The sequence below is a fragment of the Oncorhynchus nerka genome, linkage group LG22 (genome assembly GCF_034236695.1).
Source record: "Oncorhynchus nerka isolate Pitt River linkage group LG22, Oner_Uvic_2.0, whole genome shotgun sequence".
NCBI lineage: Eukaryota > Metazoa > Chordata > Actinopteri > Salmoniformes > Salmonidae > Oncorhynchus > Oncorhynchus nerka.
Window position 1 is genome coordinate 99,853,500 of NC_088417.1, and position 26,337 is coordinate 99,879,836.

At 51.6% G+C, this 26,337-nt stretch overlaps 1 protein-coding gene across 1 annotated transcript in view; it reads left to right on the forward strand.

Annotated features, from left to right (window-relative positions):
• mbd2 (methyl-CpG binding domain protein 2) overlaps positions 1–26,337 on the forward strand; it is a 94,339-nt gene that overhangs the window by 41,049 nt on the left and 26,953 nt on the right. Inside the window, exon 4 of the mRNA XM_065007656.1 lies at positions 23,959–24,049. Within this exon, the coding sequence (XP_064863728.1) occupies positions 23,959–24,049 (91 nt within the window). The remainder of the gene's footprint in view (positions 1–23,958; positions 24,050–26,337) is intronic.

Sequence of the window (26,337 nt, forward strand, 5' to 3'; positions counted from 1 at the left end):
CGTGTGAGGCTGGCTGGCAGTCTGTCTGTGCGTGTGAGGCTGGCTGGCTGGCTGGCTGTCTGTGCGTGTGAGGCTGGCTGGCTGTCTGTCTGTGCGTGTGAGGCTGGCTGGCTGTCTGTGCGTGTCAGGCTGGCTGGCTGTCTGTCTGTGCGTGTGAGGCTGGCTGGCTGTCTGTCTGTGCGTGTCAGGCTGGCTGGCTGTCTGTCTGTGCGTGTGAGGCTGGCTGGCTGTCTGTCTGTGCGTGTGAGGCTGGCTGGCTGTCTGTCTGTGCGTGTCTGGCTGGCTGTCTGTCTGTGCGTGAGGCTGGCTGGCTGTCTGTCTGTGCGTGTGAGGCTGGCTGGCTGTCTGTCTGTGCGTGTGAGGCTGGCTGGCTGTCTGTCTGTGCGTGTGAGGCTGGCTGGCTGTCTGTGCGTGTGAGGCTGGCTGGCTGTCTGTCTGTGCGTGTGAGGATGGCTGTCTGTCTGTCTGTCTGTCTGTCTGTCTGTCTGTCTGTCTGTCTGTCTGTCTGTCTGTCTGTCTGTCTGTCTGTCTGTGCGTGTGAGGCTGGCTGGCTGTCTGTCTGTGCGTGTGAGGCTGGCTGGCTGTCTGTCTGTGCGTGTGAGGCAGGCTGTCTGTCTGTCTGTGCGTGTGAGACAGGCTGTCTGTCTGTCTGTCTGTGCGTGTGACGCAGTCTGTCTGTCTGTCTGTCTGTCTGTCTGTCTGTCTGTCTGTCTGTCTGTCTGTCTGTCTGTCTGTCTGTCTGCGTGTGAGGCTGGCTGGCTGTCTGTCTGTCTGTCTGTGTGTCTGTCTGTCTGTCTGTGTGTGACGCAGTCTGTCTGTCTGTCTGCGTGAGGCTGGCTGGCTGTCTGTCTGTGCGTGGCTGTCTGTCTGGCTGGCTGGCTGGCTGTCTGTCTGTGCGTGTGAGGCTGGCTGTCTGTCTGTCTGTCTGTCTGTCTGTCTGTGCGTGTGAGGCTGGCTGGCTGTCTGTCTGTGCGTGTGAGGCTGGCTGGCTGTCTGTCTGTGCGTGTGAGGCTGGCTGGCTGTCTGTCTGTGCGTGTGAGGCTGGCTGGCTGGCTGTCTGTGCGTGTGAGGCTGGCTGGCTGTCTGTCTGTGCGTGTGAGGCTGGCTGGCTGTCTGTCTGTGCGTGTCAGGCTGGCTGGCTGTCTGTCTGTGCGTGTGAGGCTGGCTGGCTGTCTGTCTGTGCTGGCTGGCTGTCTGTCTGTGTGAGGCTGGCTGGCTGTCTGTCTGTGCGTGTGAGGCTGGCTGGGCTGGCTGTCTGTCTGTCTGTGAGGCTGGCTGGCTGTCTGTCTGTGCGTGTCAGGCTGGCTGGCTGTCTGTCTGTGCGTGTGAGGCTGGCTGGCTGTCTGTCTGTGCGTGTGAGGCTGGCTGGCTGTCTGTCTGTGAGGCTGGCTGGCTGTCTGTCTGTGCGTGTGAGGCTGGCTGGCTGTCTGTCTGTGCGTGTGAGGCTGGCTGGCTGTCTGTCTGTGCGTGTGAGGCTGGCTGGCTGTCTGTCTGTGCGTGTGAGGCTGGCTGGCTGTCTGTCTGTGCGTGTGAGGCTGGCTGGCTGGCTGTCTGTGCGTGTGAGGCTGGCTGGCTGTCTGTCTGTGCGTGTGAGGATGGCTGTCTGTCTGTCTGTCTGTCTGTCTGTCTGTCTGTCTGTCTGTCTGTCTGTGCGTGTGAGGCTGGCTGGCTGTCTGTCTGTCTGTCTGTCTGTCTGTCTGTCTGTCTGTGCGTGTGAGACTGTCTGTCTGTCTGTCTGTCTGTCTGTCTGTCTGTCTGTCTGTCTGTCTGTCTGTCTGTCTGTCTGTCTGTCTGTCTGTCTGTCTGTCTTCCTGTCTGTCTGGGAGAAGGAGGTGGGAGAAGGAGGTGGAGGAGAGAAGAGGAGGGGTGGTGAAGTTTCATTAGGATTGGATCAGCTGCTTTTCTGATCATTTCCCACCCACTCCCTTCCTGAGGACCTCCCCCTTCCTACTCACCGCTCTCTACCCACACCCTCCCTGAAGACCTCCCCCTTCCTACTCACCCCCCTCTCCACCCACTCCCTCCCTGAAGACCCCCTTCCTACTCACCCTCCTCTCCACCCACTCCCTGAAGACCCCCTTCCTACTCACCCCCCTCTCCACCCACTCCCTCCCTGAAGACCCCCTTCCTACTCACCCCCTCTCCACCCACTCCCTCCCTGAATACCCCCTTCCTACTCACCCTCCTCTCCACCCACTCCCTGAAGACCCCCTTCCTACTCACCCCCTCTCCACCCACTCCCTCCCTGAAGACCTCCCCTTCCTACTCACCCTCCTCTCCACCCACTCCCTCCCTGAAGACCCCCCTTCCTACTCACCCCTCTCCACCCACTCCCTCCCTGAAGACCCCCTTCCTACTCACCCCCTCCACCCACTCCCTCCCTGAAGACCCCCCTTCCTACTCACCCTCCTCTCCACCCACTCCTCCCTGAAGACACCCTTCCCACTCACCCACTCCTTCCCTGAAGACCCCCTTCCTACTCACCCCCTCTCCACCCCCCCTCTACTCTGCCCCTCTCCCCTTGCCTTTAACCTTTCAGGAAATTACCGTGGGGAAATGGGGGTTGGCTGTCACCCTGGCAACAGCCAATAAGGTGTGAAGACATTATCATAGGTAATAAAGAGCTGGGTAATAAAGTGGTGTTCTGCTCATCAGGGACGAGGAGAAGCTAGAGGGGAATAGACGAGATGGAGACACTGATCCATAGATGACGACTGTGTGTGTGTGTGTGTGTGTGTGTGTGTGTGTGTGTGTGGGGGGTTAAGATGTGTGGGGGGGGTTACCTGTGTGTGTGTGTGTGTGTGTGTGTGTGTGTGTGTGTGTAAACCTCACCCGGGACAGGGTTAGGGGATGTGGGGATGTCACCGGGGACAGGGGATAAACCTCACCGGGGGGGGGATTAGGATGTGTGGGGACAGCTTAGGGTGTGTGTGTGTGAACCTCACCGAGAGTGTGTGTGTGTAAACCTCACCGGGGACAGGGTATAAACCTCACCGGGGACAGGGTATAAACCTCACCGGGGGACAGGGTATAAACCTCACCGGGGGACAGGTATAAACCTCACCGGGGGACAGGGTATAAACCTCACCGGGGGCGGGGTATAAACCTCACCGGGGACAGGGTATAAACCTCACCGGGGACGGGGTATAAACCTCACCGGGGGAGGGTATAAACCTCACCGGGGGGTACAGGGTATAAACCTCACCGGGGGAGGGTATAAACCTCACCGGGGACAGGGTATAAACCTCACCGGGGACAGGGTATAAACCTCACCGGGGGACGGGGTATAAACCTCACCGGGGTATAAACCTCACCGGGGACAGGGTGTAAACCTCACCGGGGGGTACTCACCGGGGACGGGGTATAAACCTCACCGGGGAGGGTATAAACCTCACCGGGGACGGGGTATAAACCTCACCGGGGGAGGGTATAAACCTCACCGGGGACAGGGTATAAACCTCACCGGGGGACGGGGGGACAGGGTATAAACCTCACCGGGGACAGGGGACGGGTATAAACCTCACCGGGGGGGGTATAAACCTCACCGGGGGAGGGTATAAACCTCACCGGGGACAGGGTATAAACCTCACCGGGGGACAGGGTATAAACCTCACCGGGGACAGGGTATAAACCTCACCGGGGGACAGGGTATAAACCTCACCGGGGACGGGTATAAACCTCACCGGGGGGTACGGGGTATAAACCTCACCGGGGGGAGGGTAAACAGGGTACCTCACCGGGGACGGGTATAAACCTCACCGGGGACGGGGTATAAACCTCACCGGGGGGAGGGGTATAAACCTCACCGGGGACAGGGTATAAACCTCACCGGGGGAGGGTATAAACCTCACCGGGGACAGGGTATAAACCTCACCGGGGACAGGGGGATAAACCTCACCGGGGGACCTCACCGGGTATAAACCTCACCGGGGACGGGGGGGGGAGGGTATAAACCTCACCGGGGGGGTACGGGGTATAAACCTCACCGGGGGAGGGTATAAACCTCACCGGGGGACGGGGTATAAACCTCACTGGGGGGAGGAGGTATAAACCTCACCGGGGACGGGGTATAAACCTCACCGGGGGAGGGTATAAACCTCACCCTCACCGGGGACAGGGTATAAACCTCACCGGGGGAGGGTATAAACCTCACCGGGGGACAGGGTATAAACCTCACCGGGGGACAGGGTATAAACCTCACCGGGGGACAGGGTATAAACCTCACCGGGGACAGGGTATAAACCTCACCGGGGGATAAACCTCAGGGTATAAACCTCACTGGGGACAGGGTATAAACCTCACCGGGGGGGAGGGTATAAACCTCACCGGGGACAGGGTATAAACCTCACCGGGGGACAGGGTATAAACCTCACCGGGGACGGGGTATAAACCTCACCGGGGACGGGGTATAAACCTCACCGGGGACGGGGTATAAACCTCACCGGGGGTAGGGTATAAAACCTCACCGGGGACGGGGTATAAACCTCACCGGGGACGGGGTATAAACCTCACCGGGGGAGGGGTATAAACCTCACCGGGGACAGGGTATAAACCTCACCGGGGGGGTATAAACAGGGTATAAACCTCACCGGGGACAGGGTATAAACCTCACCGGGGACAGGGTATAAACCTCACCGGGGACATAAACCTCACCGGGTATAAACCTCACCGGGGGGTACAGGGTATAAACCTCACCGGGGACAGGGTATAAACCTCACCGGGGGAGGGTATAAACCTCACCGGGGGACAGGGTATAAACCTCACCGGGGGACAGGGTATAAACCTCACCGGGGGATAAACCTCACCGGGGGGGATAAAACCTCACCGGGGGACAGGGTATAAACCTCACCGGGGGACAGGGTATAAACCTCACCGGGGACAGGGGTATAAACCTCACCGGGGACAGGGTATAAACCTCACCGGGGACGGGGTATAAACCTCACCGGGGACGGGGTATAAACCTCACCGGGGGACGGGGACGGGTATAAACCTCACCGGGGACGGGGATAAACCTCACCGGGGAGGGTATAAACCTCACCGGGGGGTACAAACCTCACCGGGTATAAACCTCACCGGGGGGACAGGGTATAAACCTCACCGGGGGACAGGGTATAAACCTCACCGGGGACGGGGTATAAACCTCACTGGGGGACAGGGTATAAACCTCACCGGGGACAGGGTATAAACCTCACCGGGGACAGGGTATAAACCTCACCGGGGGGTACAGGGGTATAAACCTCACCGGGGACAGGGTATAAACCTCACCGGGGACAGGGTATAAACCTCACCGGGGGCAGGGTATAAACCTCACCGGGGACAGGGTATAAACCTCACCGGGGACCTCACCGGGGGAGGGTATAAACCTCACCGGGGACAGGGTATAAACCTCACCGGGGGGTACAGGGTATAAACCTCACCGGGGACAGGGTATAAACCTCACCGGGGACAGGGTATAAACCTCACCGGGGACAGGGTATAAACCTCACCGGGGAGGGTATAAACCTCACCGGGGGAGGGTATAAACCTCACCGGGGACGGGGTATAAACCTCACCGGGGACGGGGTATAAACCTCACCGGGGACGGGTATAAACCTCACCGGGGACAGGGTATAAACCTCACCGGGGGAGGGTATAAACCTCACCGGGGGTACAGGGTATAAACCTCACCGGGGGACAGGGTATAAACCTCACCGGGGGAGGGTATAAACCTCACCGGGGACAGGGTATAAACCTCACCGGGGGACGGGGTATAAACCTCACCGGGGGACAGGGTATAAACCTCACCAGGGGACAGGGTATAAACCTCACCGGGGGACGGGGTATAAACCTCACCGGGGGGGGGGGGTATAAACCTCACCGGGGACAGGGTATAAACCTCACCGGGGGACAGGGTATAAACCTCACCGGGGACAGGGTATAAACCTCACCGGGGACAGGGTATAAACCTCACCGGGGACAGGGTATAAACCTCACCGGGGACGGGGTATAAACCTCACCGGGGACAGGGTATAAACCTCACCGGGGGGGGTATAAACCTCACCGGGGGGGTATAAACCTCACCGGGGAGGGTATAAACCTCACCGGGGACAGGGGTATAAACCTCACCGGGGACGGGGTATAAACCTCACCGGGGGAGGGTATAAACCTCACCGGGGACAGGGTATAAACCTCACCGGGGGGGAGGGTATAAACCTCACCGGGGGACAGGGTATAAACCTCACCGGGGGACAGGGTATAAACCTCACCGGGGGGAGGGGTATAAACCTCACCGGGGACAGGGTATAAACCTCACCGGGGACAGGGTATAAACCTCAAACCTCACCGGGGACAGGGTATAAACCTCACCGGGGGACAGGGTATAAACCTCACCGGGGACAGGGTATAAACCTCACCGGGGACAGGGTATAAACCTCACCGGGGACAGGGTATAAACCTCACCGGGGACAGGGTATAAACCTCACCGGGGGACAGGGTATAAACCTCACCGGGGACAGGGTATAAACCTCACCGGGGGAGGGTATAAACCTCACCGGGGACAGGGTATAAACCTCACCCTCACCGGGGGGGACAGGTATAAACCTCACCGGGGACAGGGTATAAACCTCACCGGGGACGGGGTATAAACCTCACCGGGGGAGGGTATAAACCTCACCGGGGACAGGGTATAAACCTCACCGGGGGTACAGGGGGTATAAACCTCACCGGGGACGGGTATAAACCTCACCTCACCGGGGACGGGGTATAAACCTCACCGGGGACGGGGTATAAACCTCACCGGGGGAGGGTATAAACCTCACCGGGGACGGGGGTATAAACCTCACCGGGGACAGGGTATAAACCTCACCGGGGACGGGGGGGTATAAACCTCACCGGGGGAGGGTATAAACCTCACCGGGGACAGGGTATAAACCTCACCGGGGAGGGTATAAACCTCACCGGGGACAGGGTATAAACCTCACCGGGGGGAGGGTATAAACCTCACCGGGGGACAGGGTATAAACCTCACCGGGGGACAGGGTATAAACCTCACCGGGGGAGGGTATAAACCTCACCGGGGGACAGGGTATAAACCTCACCGGGGGGCGGGGTATAAACCTCACCGGGGGACAGGGTATAAACCTCACCGGGGGACGGGGTATAAACCTCACCGGGGAGGGTATAAACCTCACCGGGGGGACAGGGTATAAACCTCACCGGGGGACAGGGTATAAACCTCACCGGGGGGGAGGGTATAAACCTCACCGGGGACAGGGTATAAACCTCACCGGGGGACAGGGTATAAACCTCACCGGGGACGGGGTATAAACCTCACCGGGGAGGGTATAAACCTCACCGGGGGGGGACAGGTATAAACCTCACCGGGGGGGGGGGTATAAACCTCACCGGGGGAGGGTATAAACCTCACCGGGGGGACGGGGTATAAACCTCACCGGGGGAGGGGGTATAAACCTCACCGGGGGACAGGGGGTATAAACCTCACCGGGGACGGGGTATAAACCTCACCGGGGGGGAGGGTATAAACCTCACCGGGGACAGGGTATAAACCTCACCGGGGGGGAGGGTATAAACCTCACCGGGGGACAGGGTATAAACCTCACCGGGGACAGGGTATAAACCTCACCGGGGACAGGGTATAAACCTCACCGGGGGAGGTATAAACCTCACCGGGGACAGGGTATAAACCTCACCGGGGGACAGGGTATAAACCTCACCGGGGAGGGTATAAACCTCACCGGGGACAGGGTATAAACCTCACCGGGGGACAGGGTATAAACCTCACCGGGGACGGGGTATAAACCTCACCGGGGGACAGGGATAAACCTCACCGGGGACGGGGTATAAACCTCACCGGGGAGGACGGGGTATAAACCTCACCGGGGGGAGGGTATAAACCTCACCGGGGACGGGGTATAAACCTCACCGGGGAGGGTATAAACCTCACCGGGGGACAGGGTATAAACCTCACCGGGGACGGGGTATAAACCTCACCGGGGACAGGGTATAAACCTCACCGGGGACGGGGTATAAACCTCACCGGGGAGGGTATAAACCTCACCGGGGACAGGGTATAAACCTCACCGGGGACAGGGTATAAACCTCACCGGGGACAGGGTATAAACCTCACCGGGGAGGGTATAAACCTCACCGGGGACAGGGTATAAACCTCACCGGGGGGGAGGGTATAAACCTCACCGGGGTATAAACCTCACCGGGGGACAGGGTATAAACCTCACCGGGGACAGGGTACGGGGTATAAACCTCACCGGGGGAGGGTATAAACCTCACCGGGGACAGGGTATAAACCTCACCGGGGACAGGGTATAAACCTCACCGGGGACAGGGTATAAACCTCACCGGGGGACAGGGTATAAACCTCACCGGGGGACGGGGTATAAACCTCACCGGGGGACGGGGTATAAACCTCACCGGGGGACGGGGTATAAACCTCACCGGGGGGGAGGGTATAAACCTCACCGGGGGGGGTATAAACCTCAGGGTATAAACCTCACCGGGGACGGGGTATAAACCTCACCGGGGACGGGGTATAAACCTATAAACCTCACCGGGGACAGGGTATAAACCTCACCGGGGGGGAGGGTATAAACCTCACCAGGGGACAGGGTATAAACCTCACCGGGGGACAGGGTATAAACCTCACCGGGGGGGAGGGTATAAACCTCACCGGGGACAGGGTATAAACCTCACCGGGGGGGAGGGTATAAACCTCACCGGGGACAGGGTATAAACCTCACCAGGGGACAGGGTATAAACCTCACCGGGGGACGGGGTATAAACCTCACCGGGGGACGAGGGTATAAACCTCACCGGGGACAGGGTATAAACCTCACCGGGGAGGGTATAAACCTCACCGGGGACAGGGTATAAACCTCACCGGGGGACAGGGTATAAACCTCACCGGGGACAGGGGGCGGGGTATAAACCTCACCGGGGACGGGTATAAACCTCACCGGGGACGGGGTATAAACCTCACCGGGGGACAGGGTATAAACCTCACCGGGGGGAGGGTATAAACCTCACCGGGGGAGGGTATAAACCTCACCGGGGACGGGGTATAAACCTCACCGGGGACGGGGTATAAACCTCACCGGGGACCTCAGGGTATAAACCTCACCGGGGACAGGGTATAAACCTCACCGGGGACAGGGTATAAACCTCACCGGGGGACAGGGTATAAACCTCACCGGGGGACAGGGTATAAACCTCACCGGGGGTATAAACCTCACCGGGGAGGGTATAAACCTCACCGGGGACAGGGTATAAACCTCACCGGGGGAGGGTATAAACCTCACCAGGGGACAGGGTATAAACCTCACCGGGGGACAGGGTATAAACCTCACCGGGGACAGGGTATAAACCTCACCGGGGACAGGGTATAAACCTCACCGGGGGACAGGGTATAAACCTCACCGGGGACAGGGTATAAACCTCACCGGGGGGACAGGGTATAAACCTCACCGGGGGACAGGGTATAAACCTCACCGGGGACAGGGTATAAACCTCACCGGGGGAGGGTTTAAACCTCACCGGGGGACAGGGTATAAACCTCACCGGGGGCGGGGTATAAACCTCACCGGGGGACAGGGTATAAACCTCACCAGGGGACGGGGTATAAACCTCACCGGGGGAGGGTATAAACCTCACCGGGGACAGGGTATAAACCTCACCGGGGACAGGGTATAAACCTCACCGGGGGACGGGGTATAAACCTCACTGGGGACAGGGGTATAAACCTCACCGGGGGACGGGGTATAAACCTCACCGGGGGCGGGGAGGGTATAAACCTCACCGGGGACGGGGTATAAACCTCACTGGGGGAGGGTATAAACCTCACCGGGGGACAGGGTATAAACCTCACCGGGGGGGAGGGTATAAACCTCACCGGGGGACAGGGTATAAACCTCACCGGGGGGAGGGTATAAACCTCACCGGGGGACAGGGTATAAACCTCACCGGGGACAGGGTATAAACCTCACCGGGGGAGTGTTAAACCTCACCGGGGACAGGGTATAAACCTCACCGGGGACGGGGTATAAACCTCACCGGGGACAGGGTATAAACCTCACCGGGGGACGGGGGGGGGAGGGTATAAACCTCACCGGGGACAGGGTATAAACCTCACCACCGGGGGAGGGGTATAAACCTCACCGGGGACAGGGTATAAACCTCACCGGGGGACAGGGTATAAACCTCACCGGGGACAGGGGTATAAACCTCACCGGGGACGGGGTATAAACCTCACCGGGGACGGGGTATAAACCTCACCGGGGGAGGGTATAAACCTCACCGGGGGGAGGGTATAAACCTCACCGGGGACCTCACCGGGGACAGGGTATAAACCTCACCGGGGGAGGGTATAAACCTCACCGGGGGACAGGGTATAAACCTCACCGGGGGCGGGGTATAAACCTCACCGGGGGACAGGGTATAAACCTCACCGGGGACAGGGTATAAACCTCACCGGGGGGGTAGGGGACAGTATAAACCTCACCGGGGGAGGGTAAAACCTCACCGGGGACAGGGTATAAACCTCACCGGGGACAGGGTATAAACCTCACCGGGGACAGGGTATAAACCTCACCGGGGACGGGGTATAAACCTCACCGGGGACGGGGTATAAACCTCACCGGGGGAGGGTATAAACCTCACCGGGGACGGGGTATAAACCTCACCGGGGGGGTATAAACCTCACCGGGGGACAGGGTATAAACCTCACCGGGGGGGAGGGTATAAACCTCACCGGGGGACAGGGTATAAACCTCACCGGGGAGGGTATAAACCTCACCGGGGACAGGGTATAAACCTCACCGGGGGACAGGGTATAAACCTCACCGGGGACGGGGTATAAACCTCACCGGGGACAGGGTATAAACCTCACCGGGGGACAGGGTATAAACCTCACCGGGGGACGGGGTATAAACCTCACCGGGGACACCGGGGGACAGGGTAAAACCTCACCGGGGGACAGGGTATAAACCTCACCGGGGGACAGGTATAAACCTCACCGGGGACAGGGTATAAACCTCACCGGGGGACAGGGTATAAACCTCACCGGGGACGGGTATAAACCTCACCGGGGGACAGGGGATAAACCTCACCGGGGACGGGGTATATAAACCTCACCGGGGACGGGGGTATAAACCTCACCGGGGACGGGGGTATAAACCTCACCGGGGACGGGGGGGGACGGGGTATAAACCTCACCGGGGGAGGGTATAAACCTCACCGGGGGACAGGGTATAAACCTCACCGGGGGGCGGGGTATAAACCTCACCGGGGGGTATAAACTCACCGGGGAGGGTATAAACCTCACCGGGGGACGGGGTATAAACCTCACTGGGGGAGGGTATAAACCTCACCGGGGACAGGGTATAAACCTCACCGGGGGGGGTATAAACCTCACCGGGGACAGGGTATAAACCTCACCGGGACAGGGTATAAACCTCACCGGGGGACGGGGTATAAACCTCACCGGGGACGGGGTATAAACCTCACCGGGGACGGGTATAAACCTCACCGGGGAGAGGGGGTAAACCTCACCGGGGACAGGGTATAAACCTCACCGGGGACGGGGTATAAACCTCACCGGGGACGGGTATAAACCTCACTGGGGGAGGGTATAAACCTCACCGGGGACAGGGTATAAACCTCACCGGGGGGACAGGGTAGGGAGGGTATAAACCTCACCGGGGACAGGGTATAAACCTCACCGGGGGACAGGGTATAAACCTCACCGGGGGACAGGGGTATAAACCTCACCGGGGACGGGGACGGGGTATAAACCTCACTGGGGGACGGGGTATAAACCTCACCGGGGGACAGGGTATAAACCTCACCGGGGACGGGGTATAAACCTCACCGGGGGGAGGGTATAAACCTCACCGGGGACAGGGTATAAACCTCACCGGGGGGGAGGGTATAAACCTCACCGGGGACAGGGTATAAACCTCACCGGGGACAGGGTATAAACCTCACCGGGGGACGGGGTATAAACCTCACCGGGGGACAGGGTATAAACCTCACCGGGGGACAGGGTATAAACCTCACCGGGGACAGGGTATAAACCTCACCGGGGGACAGGGTATAAACCTCACCGGGGACAGGGTATAAACCTCACCGGGGGACAGGGTATAAACCTCACCGGGGACAGGGTATAAACCTCACCGGGGGACAGGGTATAAACCTCACCGGGGGGTACGGGGTATAAACCTCACCGGGGACAGGGGATAAACCTCACCGGGGACGGGGTATAAACCTCACCGGGGACGGGGTATAAACCTCACCGGGGAGGGTATAAACCTCACCGGGGACGGGGTATAAACCTCACCGGGGACGGGGTATAAACCTCACCGGGGGAGGGTATAAACCTCACCGGGGGACAGGGTATAAACCTCACCGGGGGGTATAAACGGGGTATAAACCTCACCGGGGGACAGGGTATAAACCTCACCGGGGACGGGGTATAAACCTCACTGGGGGAGGGTATAAACCTCACCGGGGACAGGGTATAAACCTCACCGGGGGGAGGTATAAACCTCACCGGGGACAGGGTATAAACCTCACCGGGGACAGGGTATAAACCTCACCGGGGGACGGGGTATAAACCTCACCGGGGACGGGGTATAAACCTCACCGGGGACGGGGTATAAACCTCACCGGGGAGAGGGTGTAAACCTCACCGGGGGACAGGGTATAAACCTCACCGGGGACGGGGTATAAACCTCACCGGGGGACGGGGTATAAACCTCACTGGGGGAGGGTATAAACCTCACCGGGGACAGGGTATAAACCTCACCGGGGAGGGTATAAACCTCACCGGGGACAGGGTATAAACCTCACCGGGGACGGGGTATAAACCTCACTGGGGGACGGGGTATAAACCTCACCGGGGGACAGGGTATAAACCTCACCGGGGGAGGGTATAAACCTCACCGGGGACGGGTATAAACCTCACCGGGGGACAGGGTATAAACCTCACCGGGGGACAGGGTATAAACCTCACCGGGGGACAGGGTATAAACCTCACCGGGGGACAGGGTATAAACCTCACCGGGGGACAGGGTATAAACCTCACCGGGGGACCTCAGGGGGTATAAACCTCACCGGGGGACAGGGTATAAACCTCACCGGGGGGAGGGTATAAACCTCACCGGGGACAGGGTATAAACCTCACCGGGGAGAGGGTATAAACCTCACCGGGGGGGGTATAAACCTCACCGGGGGGGTATAAACCTCACCGGGGACAGGGTATAAACCTCACCGGGGGGAGGGTATAAACCTCACCGGGGGACAGGGTATAAACCTCACCGGGGGGGAGGGTATAAACCTCACCGGGGGACAGGGTATAAACCTCACCGGGGGGGGTATAAACCTCACCGGGGATAAAAACCTCACCGGGGACGGGTATAAACCTCACCGGGGGACAGGGTATAAACCTCACCGGGGGAGGGTATAAAACTCACCGGGGACAGGGTATAAACCTCACCGGGGACAGGGTATAAACCTCACCGGGGGACGGGGGACGGGGTATAAACCTCACCGGGGACAGGGGATAAACCTCACCGGGGGACGGGGTATAAACCTCACCGGGGACAGGGTATAAACCTCACCGGGGGACAGGGTATAAACCTCACCGGGGGACGGGGTATAAACCTCACCGGGGGGAGGGTATAAACCTCACCGGGGGACAGGGTATAAACCTCACCGGGGACAGGGTATAAACCTCACCGGGGGACAGGGTATAAACCTCACCGGGGACAGGGTATAAACCTCACCGGGGACAGGGGTATAAACCTCACCGGGGACAGGGGATAAACCTCACCGGGGGACAGGGGATAAACCTCACCGGGGGAGGGTATAAACCTCACCGGGGGACGGGGTATAAACCTCACCGGGGGACAGGGGATAAACCTCACCGGGGACGGGGTATAAACCTCACCGGGGGACAGGGTATAAACCTCACCGGGGGACAGGGTATAAACCTCACCGGGGGACGGGGTATAAACCTCACCGGGGGGGGAGGGTATAAACCTCACCGGGGACAGGGTATAAACCTCACCGGGGGAGGGTATAAACCTCACCGGGGGACAGGGTATAAACCTCACCGGGGGACAGGGTATAAACCTCACCGGGGGACGGGGTATAAACCTCACCGGGGGACAGGGGATAAACCTCACCGGGGGACAGGGGATAAACCTCACCGGGGGGGAGGTTATAAACCTCACCGGGGGGGACGGGGTATAAACCTCACCGGGGGACAGGGGATAAACCTCACCGGGGGACGGGGTATAAACGTTTTGAGCCCCAGCATCCCCTTCCCCCTCCCTTCCTCCACCCCCCGTCCCCCGTCCCCCGCCACCCTTCAGTCATTTTGGTTAAATAACAGGTTATCTGTGGCAATCTATGGTAACTTTGGTCATTTAGACTTGAATATACAGTACCAGTTAAAGGTGTGGACATACCTTCTCATTCAAGGGTTTTTGTTTATTTGTACTATTTTCTACATTGTGGAATAATACTGACGACATCAACACTATGAAATAACACATATGAAATCATGTTGTAACCAAAAAAGTGTTTAACCAAGTCAATTTTATGGCAAGAACAGCTCAAATAAGCAAAGGGAAACGACAGTCCATCATTACTTTAAGACATGAATGTCAGTCAATCCGGAAAATGTCATGAACATTAAAAGTTCCTTGAAGTGCAGTCGTAAAAACCTATCTAGCGCTATGATGAAACTGGCTCTCATGAGGACCACAGGAAAGCAAGACCCAGAGCTGCAGAGGATAAGTTCATTACCAGCCTCAGAAAATGCAAGTAAGAATAAAGAATAACCAGGATATATATATCTAGATATGTGTCCATATTGTCCAGGAGTTTTTAGTGGATAGACTAGACTAGGTAGGGTAAACTATTGGTTAGAGCGTTGGACTAGTAACCGAAAGGTTGCAAGTTCAAAAAATGTTTTTCTTTTATTTGACCTTTATTTAACCAGGCAAGTCAGTTAAGAACAAATTCTTATTTTCAATGACGGCCTAGGAACAGTGGGTTAACTGCCTGTTCAGGGGCAGAACGACAGATTTGTACCTTGTCAGCTCGGGGATTTGAACTTGACAAGGTAAAAAATCTGTCGTTCTGCCCCTGAACAAGGCAGTTAACCCACCGTTCCCCTGAACAAGGCAGTTAACCCACCGTTCCCCTGAACAAGGCAGTTAACCCACCGTTCCCCTGAACAGGCAGTTAACCCACCGTTCCCCTGAACAAGGCAGTTAACCCACCGTTCCCCTGAACAGGCAGTTAACCCACTGTTCCCCTGAACAAGGCAGTTAACCCACCGTTCCCCTGAACAGGCAGTTAACCCACTGTTCCCCTGAACAAGGCAGTTAACCCACTGTTCCCCTGAACAAGGCAGTTAACCCACTGTTCCCCTGAACAAGGCAGTTAACCCACTGTTCCCCTGAACAAGGCAGTTAACCCACTGTTCCCCTGAGCAAGGCAGTTAACCCACTGTTCCCCTGAACAAGGCAGTTAACCCACTGTTCCCTTGAACAAGGCAGTTAACCCACTGTTCCCCTGAACAAGGCAGTTAACCCACTGTTCCCCTGAACAAGGCAGTTAACCCACTGTTCCCCTGAACAAGGCAGTTAACCCACTGTTCCCCTGAACAAGGCAGTTAACCCACCGTTCCCCTGTAGGTCGTCATTGAAAATAAGAATGTGTTCTTAACTGACTTGCCTCGTTAAATAAAGGTAAAATAAAATAAATAAAGTGGCCCAAGAGAAAATAGCCTAATTAATGAAAATAGCATCTAATCAACAATGGCATTATTTTCAATGAACTCTGCAACTCTTCCAACCAAAACATTTCCAACCAATACATGTTGACATAGTAACATTTTTTTTAATGCTAATTATTATTGAATACTGAAACTCTTATATTAAACACTAATTGTATCCACTAAATGAATGTATCATATTTAGGATAATGTTTTACAGCTTTGTCATTCCATTTTTTAATTTGAAAATCGTCTTATTTGATCACGGGGGCCAGAGATTAATAAAGACACCGGTGATAATCTGAAGTACCCAAAATGGCCACTAGATGTCCTGTGATAAATGACTTAAAATCCTTGAAAGTTACAAAAAATTCTGGTAGTTTACTGGTAAACTTTCAAAGGTCTCCACTAACACATCCTCCCTTTGTAACCCGAATTGTAGCATTAGTAAGATGAAACACTTGAATACAGGTTTTTCTCATTGAGATAAAAAAAAGAAGGATTTTACAAGTGAAACCTGTTCATTATGTTCAATATATGGCAGCAAGAAGTGGGCCTTTTCTTTACACAGTGTTATTGTTCCAACGCTTTTGCTGCTCCACACTAAGTTCTGCCACTGCAGAGATATAGATCTATACATCTAGATCTATACATCTAGATCTATACATCTAGATCTATATATCTCTGTCTATATATCTAGGTCTCTATATCTAGATCTCTATATCTAGATCTATATATCTCTGTCTATATATCTAGGTCTCTATATCTAGGTCTCTATATCTAGATCTATATATCTAGGTCTCTATATCTAGGTCTCTATATCTAGGTCTCTATATCTAGGTCTCTATATCTAGATCTATATATCTAGGTCTCTATATATAGGTCTCTATATCTAGGTCTCTATATCTAGGTCTCTATATCTAGATCTCTATATCTAGATCTATATATCTCTGTCTATATATCTAGGTCTCTATATCTAGGTCTATATATCTAGATCTATATATCTCTGTATATATATATAGGTCTCTATATCTAGGTCTATATCTCTAGATATATATATCTCTGTCTATATATCTAGGTCTCTATATCTAGATCTATATATCTCTGTCTATATATCTAGGTCTCTATATCTAGGTCTATATATCTAGATCTATATATCTCTGTCTATATATCTAGGTCTCTATATCTAGGTCTATATATCTAGATCTATATATCTCTGTCTATATATCTAGGTCTATATATCTAGGTCTCTCTGACTAGGCAGAGATATATATCTAGGTTTCTATATCTAGGTCTCAATATCTAGGTCTATATATCTAGGTCTATATAGCTAGGTCTCAATATCTAGGTCTATATATCTAGGTCTCTATATATAGGTCTCTATATCTAGGTCTCTCTGACTAGGCAGAGATATATATCTAGGTCTCTATATCTAGGTCTATATATCTAGGTCTCTATATCTAGGTCTATATGTAGGTCTATATATCTAGGTCTATATATCTAGGTCTCTATATATAGGTCTCTATATCTAGGTCTCTCTGACTAGGCAGAGATATATATCTAGGTCTCAATATGTAGGTCTATATGTAGGTCTATATATCTAGGTCTCTATATCTAGGTCTATATATCTAGGTCTCTATATCTAGGCCTCTATATCCAGGTCTCTCTGACTAGGCAGCGATATCTAGGTCTCTCTGATTAGGTCTCTATTTCTATGTCTCTCTGACTTTGCAGCGATATCTAGGTCTCTCTGACTAGGTCTCTATATCTAGGTCTCTCTGACTAGGCAGCGATATCTAGGTCTCTCTGACTAGGCAGCGTTATCGAGGTCTCTCCGACTAGGCAGCGATATCTAGGCCTCTCAACGAGGCAGCGATATCTAGGTCTCTGACTAGGCAGCAATATCTAGGTCTCTGACTAGGCAGAGATATCTAGGTCTCTGACTAGGCAGAGATATCTAGGTCTCTGACTAGGCAGCGATATCTAGGTCTCTATATCTAGGTCTCTCTGACTAGGCAGCGATATCTAGGTCTCTCTGACTCGGCAGCGATATCTAGGTCTCTATATCTAGGTCTCTCTGACTAGGCAGAGATATCTAGGTCTATATATCTAGGTCTATATAGCTAGGTCTCAATATCTAGGTCTATATATCTAGGTCTCTATATATAGGTCTCTATATCTAGGTCTCTCTGACTAGGCAGAGATATATATCTAGGTCTCTATATCTAGGTCTATATATCTAGGTCTCTATATCTAGGTCTATTTGTTAGGTCTATATATCTAGGTCTATATATCTAGGTCTCTATATATAGGTCTCTATATCTAGGTCTCTCTGACTAGGCAGAGATATATATCTAGGTCTCTATATCTAGGTCTATATATCTAGGTCTCTATATCTAGGTCTATATGTAGGTCTATATATCTAGGTCTCTATATCTAGGTCTATATATCTAGGTCTCTATATCTAGGCCTCTATATCTAGGTCTCTCTGACTAGGCAGCGATATCTAGGTCTCTCTGATTAGGTCTCTATTTCTATGTCTCTCTGACTTTGCAGCGATATCTAGGTCTCTCTGACTAGGTCTCTATATCTAGTTCTCTCTGACTAGGCAGCGATATCTAGGTCTCTCTGACTAGGCAGCGTTATCGAGGTCTCTCCGACTAGGCAGCGATATCTAGGCCTCTCAACGAGGCAGCGATATCTAGGTCTCTGACTAGGCAGCAATATCTAGGTCTCTGACTAGGCAGAGATATCTAGGTCTCTGACTAGGCAGAGATATCTAGGTCTCTGACTAGGCAGCGATATCTAGGTCTCTATATCTAGGTCTCTCTGACTAGGCAGCGATATCTAGGTCTCTCTGACTCGGCAGCGATATCTTGGTCTCTATATCTAGGTCTCTCTGACTAGGCAGAGATATCTAGGTCTCTGACTAGGCAGCGATATCTAGGTCTCTATATCTAGGTCTCTCTGACTAGGCAGCGATATCTAGGTCTCTCTGACTAGGCAGCGTTATCGAGGTCTCTCCGACTAGGCAGCGATATCTAGGCCTCTCAACGAGGCAGCGATATCTAGGTCTCTGACTAGGCAGAGATATCTAGGTCTCTGACTAGGCAGCGATATCTAGGTCTCTATATCTAGGTCTCTCTGACTAGGCAGCGATATCTAGGTCTCTCTGACTCGGCAGCGATATCTTGGTCTCTATATCTAGGTCTCTCTGACTAGGCAGAGATATCTAGGTCTCTGACTAGGCAGCGATATCTAGGTCTCTATATCTAGGTCTCTCTGACTAGGCAGCGATATCTAGGTCTCTCTGACTCGGCAGCGATATCTAGGTCTCTATATCTAGGTCTCTCTGACTAGGCAGCGATATCTAGGTCTCTCTGACTCGGCAGCGATATCTTGGTCTCTCTGACTTGGCAGGGATATCTTGGTCTCTCTGACTAGGTCTCTATATCTAGGTCTCTATATCTAGGTCTCTCTGACTAGGCAGCGATATCTTGGTCTCTCTGACTAGGTCTCTATATCTAGGTCTCTATATCTAGGTCTCTCTGACTAGGCAGCGATATCTAGGTCTCTCTGACTAGGCAGCGATATCTTGGTCTCTCTGACTTGGCAGCAATATCTTGGTCTCTCTGACTAGGTCTCTATATCTAGGTCTCTGACTAGGCAGCGATATCTAGGTCTCTCTGACTCGGCAGCGATATCTAGGTCTCTCTGACTACGTCTCTATATCTAGGTCTCTATATCTAGGTCTCTCTGACTTGGTCTCTATATCTAGGTCTCTCTGACTTGGCAGCGATATCTAGGTCTCTCTGACTTGGCAGCGATATCTAGGTCTCTCTGACTAGGCAGCGATATCTAGGTCTCTCTGACTAAGTCTCTCTATATCTAGGTCTCTCTATATCTAGGTCTCTCTGACTAGGTCTCTCTATATCTAGGTCTCTCTGACTAAGTCTCTCTATATCTAGGTCTCTCTGACTAGGTCTCTCTATATCTAGGTCTCTCTGACTAGGTCTCTCTATATCTAGGTCTCTCTATATCTAGGTCTCTCTGACTAGGTCTCTCTATATCTAGGTCTCTCTGACTAAGTCTCTCTATATCTAGGTCTCTCTGACTAGGTCTCTCTATATCTAGGTCTCTCTGACTAGGTCTCTCTATATCTAGGTCTCTCTGACTAGGTCTCTCTATATCTAGGTCTCTCTGACTAGGTCTCTCTATATCTAGGTCTCTCTGACTAGGTCTCTCTATATCTAGGTCTCTCTATATCTAGGTCTCTCTATATCTAGGTCTCTCTGACTAGGTCTCTCTATATCTAGGTCTCTCTGACTAGGTCTCTCTATATCTAGGTCTCTCTGACTAGGTCTCTCTATATCTAGGTCTCTCTGACTAGGTCTCTCTATATCTAAGTCTCTCTATATCTAGGTATCTCTGACTAGGTCTCTCTATATCTAGGTCTCTCTGACTAGGCCTATTTCTGGTCTGGCTATGAGCCAGCAGAGTCACTTTGTGGGAGTAGAAGTGAATTGCCTCCTACATTTTTTTCTAGAAGTGGGCAAAAGCGGAATGGCCTTGTATTGAAGTGAGGAAGATGCTACAGTGCCTCTCTCTAACTGGACAGAGGATTAGTTTAGGACTAAGCAAAGGGAGACAGGCGATGGTATTGAAGTAAGGAAGATGCTACAGCGCCTCTCTCTAACTGGAAAGAGGATTAGTTTAGGACTAAGCAAAGGGAGACAGGCGATGGTATTGAAGTGAGGAAGATGCTACAGTGCCTCTCTCTCTAACTGGAAAGAGGATTAGTTTAGGACTAAGCAAAGGGAGACCGGCGATGGTATTGAAGTGAGGAAGATGCTACAGCGCCTCTCTCTAACTGGAAAGAGGATTAGTTTAGGACTAAGCAAAGGGAGACCGGCGATGGTATTGAAGTGAGGAAGATGCTACAGCGCCTCTCTCTAACTGGAAAGAGGATTAGTTTAGGACTAAGCAAAGGGAGACGGGCGATGGTATTGAAGTGAGGAAGATGCTACAGCGCCTCTCTCTAACTGGAAAGAGGATTAGTTTAGGACTAAGCAAAGGGAGACAGGCGATGGTATTGAAGTGAGGAAGATGCTACAGCGCCTCTCTCTAACTGGAAAGAGGATTAGTTTAGGACTAAGCAAAGGGAGACCGGCGATGGTATTGAAGTGAGGAAGATGCTACAGCGCCTCTCTCTAACTGGAAAGAGGATTAGTTTAGGACTAAGCAAAGGGAGACGGGCGATGGTATTGAAGTGAGGAAGATGCTACAGCGCCTCTCTCTAACTGGAAAGAGGATTAGTTTAGGACTAAGCAAAGGGAGACAGGCGATGGTATTGAAGTGAGGAAGATGCTACAGTGCCTCTCTCTAACTGGAAAGAGGATTAGTTTAGGACTAAGCAAAGGGAGACAGGCGATGGTATTGAAGTGAGGAAGATGCTACAGTGCCTCTCTCTAACTGGAAAGAGGATTAGTTTAGGACTAAGCAAAGGGAGACAGGCGATGGTATTGAAGTGAGGAAGATGCTACAGTGCCTCTCTCTAACTGGAAAGAGGATTAGTTTAGGACTAAGCAAAGGGAGACGGGCGATGGTATTGAAGTGAGGAAGATGCTACAGTGCCTCTCTCTAACTGGAAAGAGGATTAGTTTAGGACTAAGCAAAGGGAGACCGGCGATGGTATTGAAGTGAGGAAGATGCTACAGTGCCTCTCTCTAACTGGAAAGAGGATTAGTTTAGGACTAAGCAAAGGGAGACAGGCGATGGTATTGAAGTGAGGAAGATGCTACAGTGCCTCTCTCTAACTGGAAAGAGGATTAGTTTAGGACTAAGCAAAGGGAGACCGGTGATGGTATTGAAGTGAGGAAGATGCTACAGCGCCTCTCTCTAACTGGAAAGAGGATTAGTTTAGGACTAAGCAAAGGGAGACCGGCGATGGTATTGAAGTGAGGAAGATGCTACAGCGCCTCTCTCTAACTGGAAAGAGGATTAGTTTAGGACTAAGCAAAGGGAGACGGGCGATGGTATTGAAGTGAGGAAGATGCTACAGCGCCTCTCTCTAACTGGACAGAGGATTAGTTTAGGACTAAGCAAAGGGAGACCGGCGATGGTATTGAAGTGAGGAAGATGCTACAGCGCCTCTCTCTAACTGGAAAGAGGATTAGTTTAGGACTAAGCAAAGGGAGACCGGCGATGGTATTGAAGTGAGGAAGATGCTACAGCGCCTCTCTCTAACTGGACAGAGGATTAGTTTAGGACTAAGCAAAGGGAGACGGGCGATGGTATTGAAGTAAGGAAGATGCTACAGTGCCTCTCTCTAACTGGAAAGAGGATTAGTTTAGGACTAAGCAAAGGGAGACCGGCGATGGTATTGAAGTGAGGAAGATGCTACAGTGCCTCTCTCTCTAACTGGAAAGAGGATTAGTTTAGGACTAAGCAAAGGGAGACCGGCGATGGTATTGAAGTGAGGAAGATGCTACAGCGCCTCTCTCTAACTGGACAGAGGATTAGTTTAGGACTAAGCAAAGGGAGACAGGCGATGGTATTGAAGTGAGGAAGATGCTACAGTGCCTCTCTCTAACTGGAAAGAGGATTAGTTTAGGACTAAGCAAAGGGAGACCGGCGATGGTATTGAAGTGAGGAAGATGCTACAGCGCCTCTCTCTAACTGGAAAGAGGATTAGTTTAGGACTAAGCAAAGGGAGACCGGCGATGGTATTGAAGTGAGGAAGATGCTACAGCGCCTCTCTCTAACTGGAAAGAGGATTAGTTTAGGACTAAGCAAAGGGAGACGGGCGATGGTATTGAAGTGAGGAAGATGCTACAGCGCCTCTCTCTAACTGGACAGAGGATTAGTTTAGGACTAAGCAAAGGGAGACGGGCGATGGTATTGAAGTAAGGAAGATGCTACAGTGCCTCTCTCTAACTGGAAAGAGGATTAGTTTAGGACTAAGCAAAGGGAGACCGGCGATGGTATTGAAGTGAGGAAGATGCTACAGTGCCTCTCTCTCTAACTGGAAAGAGGATTAGTTTAGGACTAAGCAAAGGGAGACGGGCGATGGTATTGAAGTGAGGAAGATGCTACAGCGCCTCTCTCTAACTGGACAGAGGATTAGTTTAGGACTAAGCAAAGGGAGACGGGCGATGGTATTGAAGTAAGGAAGATGCTACAGCGCCTCTCTCTAACTGGAAAGAGGATTAGTTTAGGACTAAGCAAAGGGAGACAGGCAATGGTTGGTTGATCTGCTACCGCCACACCCCTTTATAGTGGAGCCATCCCCTACCATGCCTAAACACCCTCTGCCTCTGTGTTAGGGAAGGCTAGCATGGCTATTATGTGTCTCTTTGGGTCTCTCTCTCTCTCGGTCAGCCCGCTCGGCTCGTCTGGTTTTGAAGGTCTTGGTTGGCCCTAAGCCCAGCTGTTTATTCTCTGTAGTGTTTCTGTTGCGGCTGCAGGATTTATACATCTAGGGGCCTGATAGATTTATAGCTAGGCATGAATGAACTCTCCAGTGTGATAAATACCATCCCTCTCCTCCTCTTCCTCCTCTTCCTCACTGTTCTATCCCTCCCCTCCTCTTCCTCCTCACTGTTTTATCCCTCCCCTCCTCTTCCTCACTGTTCTATCCCTCTCCTCCTCTTCCTCCTCTTCCTCACTGTTTTATCCCTCCCCTCCTCTTCCTCACTGTTCTATCCCTCTCCTCCTCTTCCTCCTCTTCCTCACTGTTTTATCCCTCCCCTCCTCTTCCTCACTGTTCTATCCCTCTCCTCCTCTTCCTCCTCTTCCTCACTGTTTTATCCCTCCCCTCCTCTTCCTCACTGTTCTATCCCTCTCCTCCTCTTCCTCCTCTTCCTCACTGTTTTATCCCTCCCCTCCTCTTCCTCACTGTTCTATCCCTCTCCTCCTCTTCCTCCTCTTCCTCACTGTTTTATCCCTCCCCTCCTCTTCCTCACTGTTCTATCCCTCTCCTCCTCTTCCTCCTCTTCCTCACTGTTCTATCCCTCTCCTCCTCTTCCTCCTCTTCCTCACTGTTTTATCCCTCCCCTCCTCTTCCTCACTGTTCTATCCCTCTCCTCCTCTTCCTCCTCTTCCTCACTGTTCTATCCCTCTCCTCCTCTTCCTCACTCATCACCTGTCTGTTGTGTTTGCAGCTGTTCTGGGAGAAGCGGTTGAAAGGCCTGAGGGTGTCAGCTATCACAGAAGAGGTCCTCAGGAGCATGGAGCTTCCTAAGGGTTTAACAAGTAGGAGCCCCTGCCTGTCGTCTGTTTGTTTACTTTCATTAGCCTGTTGTTACTAATCATGTTATAGTTGTACATAACCACATTATCATAGTCATAGTTATAATGTATTTGATCCATTTATTAGTTCAATATATTTACAGATCTATTATGAATAAAATACACTGGACTGTCAGATAGAATTACATGTAAGTTGAAGTCTGTTTATTCATCATATATACCTGATATACCTGAAGGACACAGTCTAATGACCTGATATACATGAAGGACACAGTCTAATGACCTGATATACCTGAAGAACACAGTCTAATGACCTGATATACCTGAAGAACCTAGTCTAATGACCTGATATACATGAAGAACACGGTCTAATGACCTGATATACCTGAAGAACACAGTCTAATGACCTGATATACATGAAGAACCTAGTCTAATGACCTGATATACATGAAGAACACGGTCTAATGACCTGATATACCTGAAGAACACAGTCTAATGACCTGATATACCTGAAGAACACAGTCTAATGACCTGATATACATGAAGAACCTAGTCTAATGACCTGATATACCTGAAGAACACAGTCTAATGACCTGATATACCTGATATACATGAAGAACACAGTCTAATGACCTGATATACCTGATATACCTGAAGAACACAATCTAATGACCTGATATACCTGAAGAACACAGTCTAATGACCTGATATACCTGATATACCTGAAGAACACAGTCTAATGACCTGATATACATGAAGGACACAGTCTAATGACCTGATATACCTGAAGAACACAGTCTAATGACCTGATATACCTGAAGGACACAGTCTAATGACCTGATATACCTGATATACCTGAAGAACACAGTCTAATGACCTGATATACCTGAAGAACACAGTCTAATGACCTGATATACCTGATATACATGAAGAACACAGTCTAATGACCTGATATACCTGAAGAACACAGTCTAATGACCTGATATACCTGAAGAACACAGTCTAATGACCTGATATACCTGATATACATGAAGAACACAGTCTAATGACCTGATATACCTGAAGAACACAGTCTAATGACCTGATATACCTGAAGAACACAGTCTAATGACCTGATATACCTGATATACCTGAAGAACACAGTCTAATGACCTGATATACCTGAAGAACCTAGTCTAATGACCTGATATACATGAAGACCACGGTCTAATGACCTGATATACCTGAAGAACCTAGTCTAATGACCTGATATACATGAAGAACCTAGTCTAATGACCTGATATACATGAAGAACACGGTCTAATGACCTGATATACCTGAAGAACACAGTCTAATGACCTGATATACCTGATATACCTGAAGAACACAGTCTAATGACCTGATATACCTGAAGAACCTAGTCTAATGACCTGATATACATGAAGAACACGGTCTAATGACCTGATATACCTGAAGAACCTAGTCTAATGACCTGATATACATGAAGAACCTAGTCTAATGACCTGATATACATGAAGAACACGGTCTAATGACCTGATATACCTGAAGAACACAGTCTAATGACCTGATATACCTGAAGAACACAGTCTAATGACCTGATATACATGAAGAACCTAGTCTAATGACCTGATATACCTGAAGAACACAGTCTAATGACCTGATATACCTGATATACATGAAGAACACAGTCTAATGACCTGATATACCTGATATACCTGAAGAACACAATCTAATGACCTGATATACCTGATATACCTGAAGAACACAGTCTAATCACCTGATATACCTGATATACCTGAAGAACACAGTCTAATGACCTGATATACATGAAGGACACAGTCTAATGACCTGATATACCTGAAGAACACAGTCTAATGACCTGATATACCTGAAGGACACAGTAATGACCTGATATACCTGATATACCTGAAGAACACAGTCTAATGACCTGATATACCTGATATACATGAAGAACACAGTCTAATGACCATATATAGCTGAAGAACACAGTCTAATGACCTGATATACCTGAAGAACACAGTCTAATGACCTGATATACCTGATATACATGAAGAACACAGTCTAATGACCTGATATACCTGAAGAACACAGTCTAATGACCTGATATACCTGAAGGACACAGTCTAATGACCTGATATACCTGATATACCTGAAGAACACAGTCTAATGACCTGATATACCTGAAGAACCTAGTCTAATGACCTGATATACATGAAGAACACGGTCTAATGACCTGATATACCTGAAGAACCTAGTCTAATGACCTGATA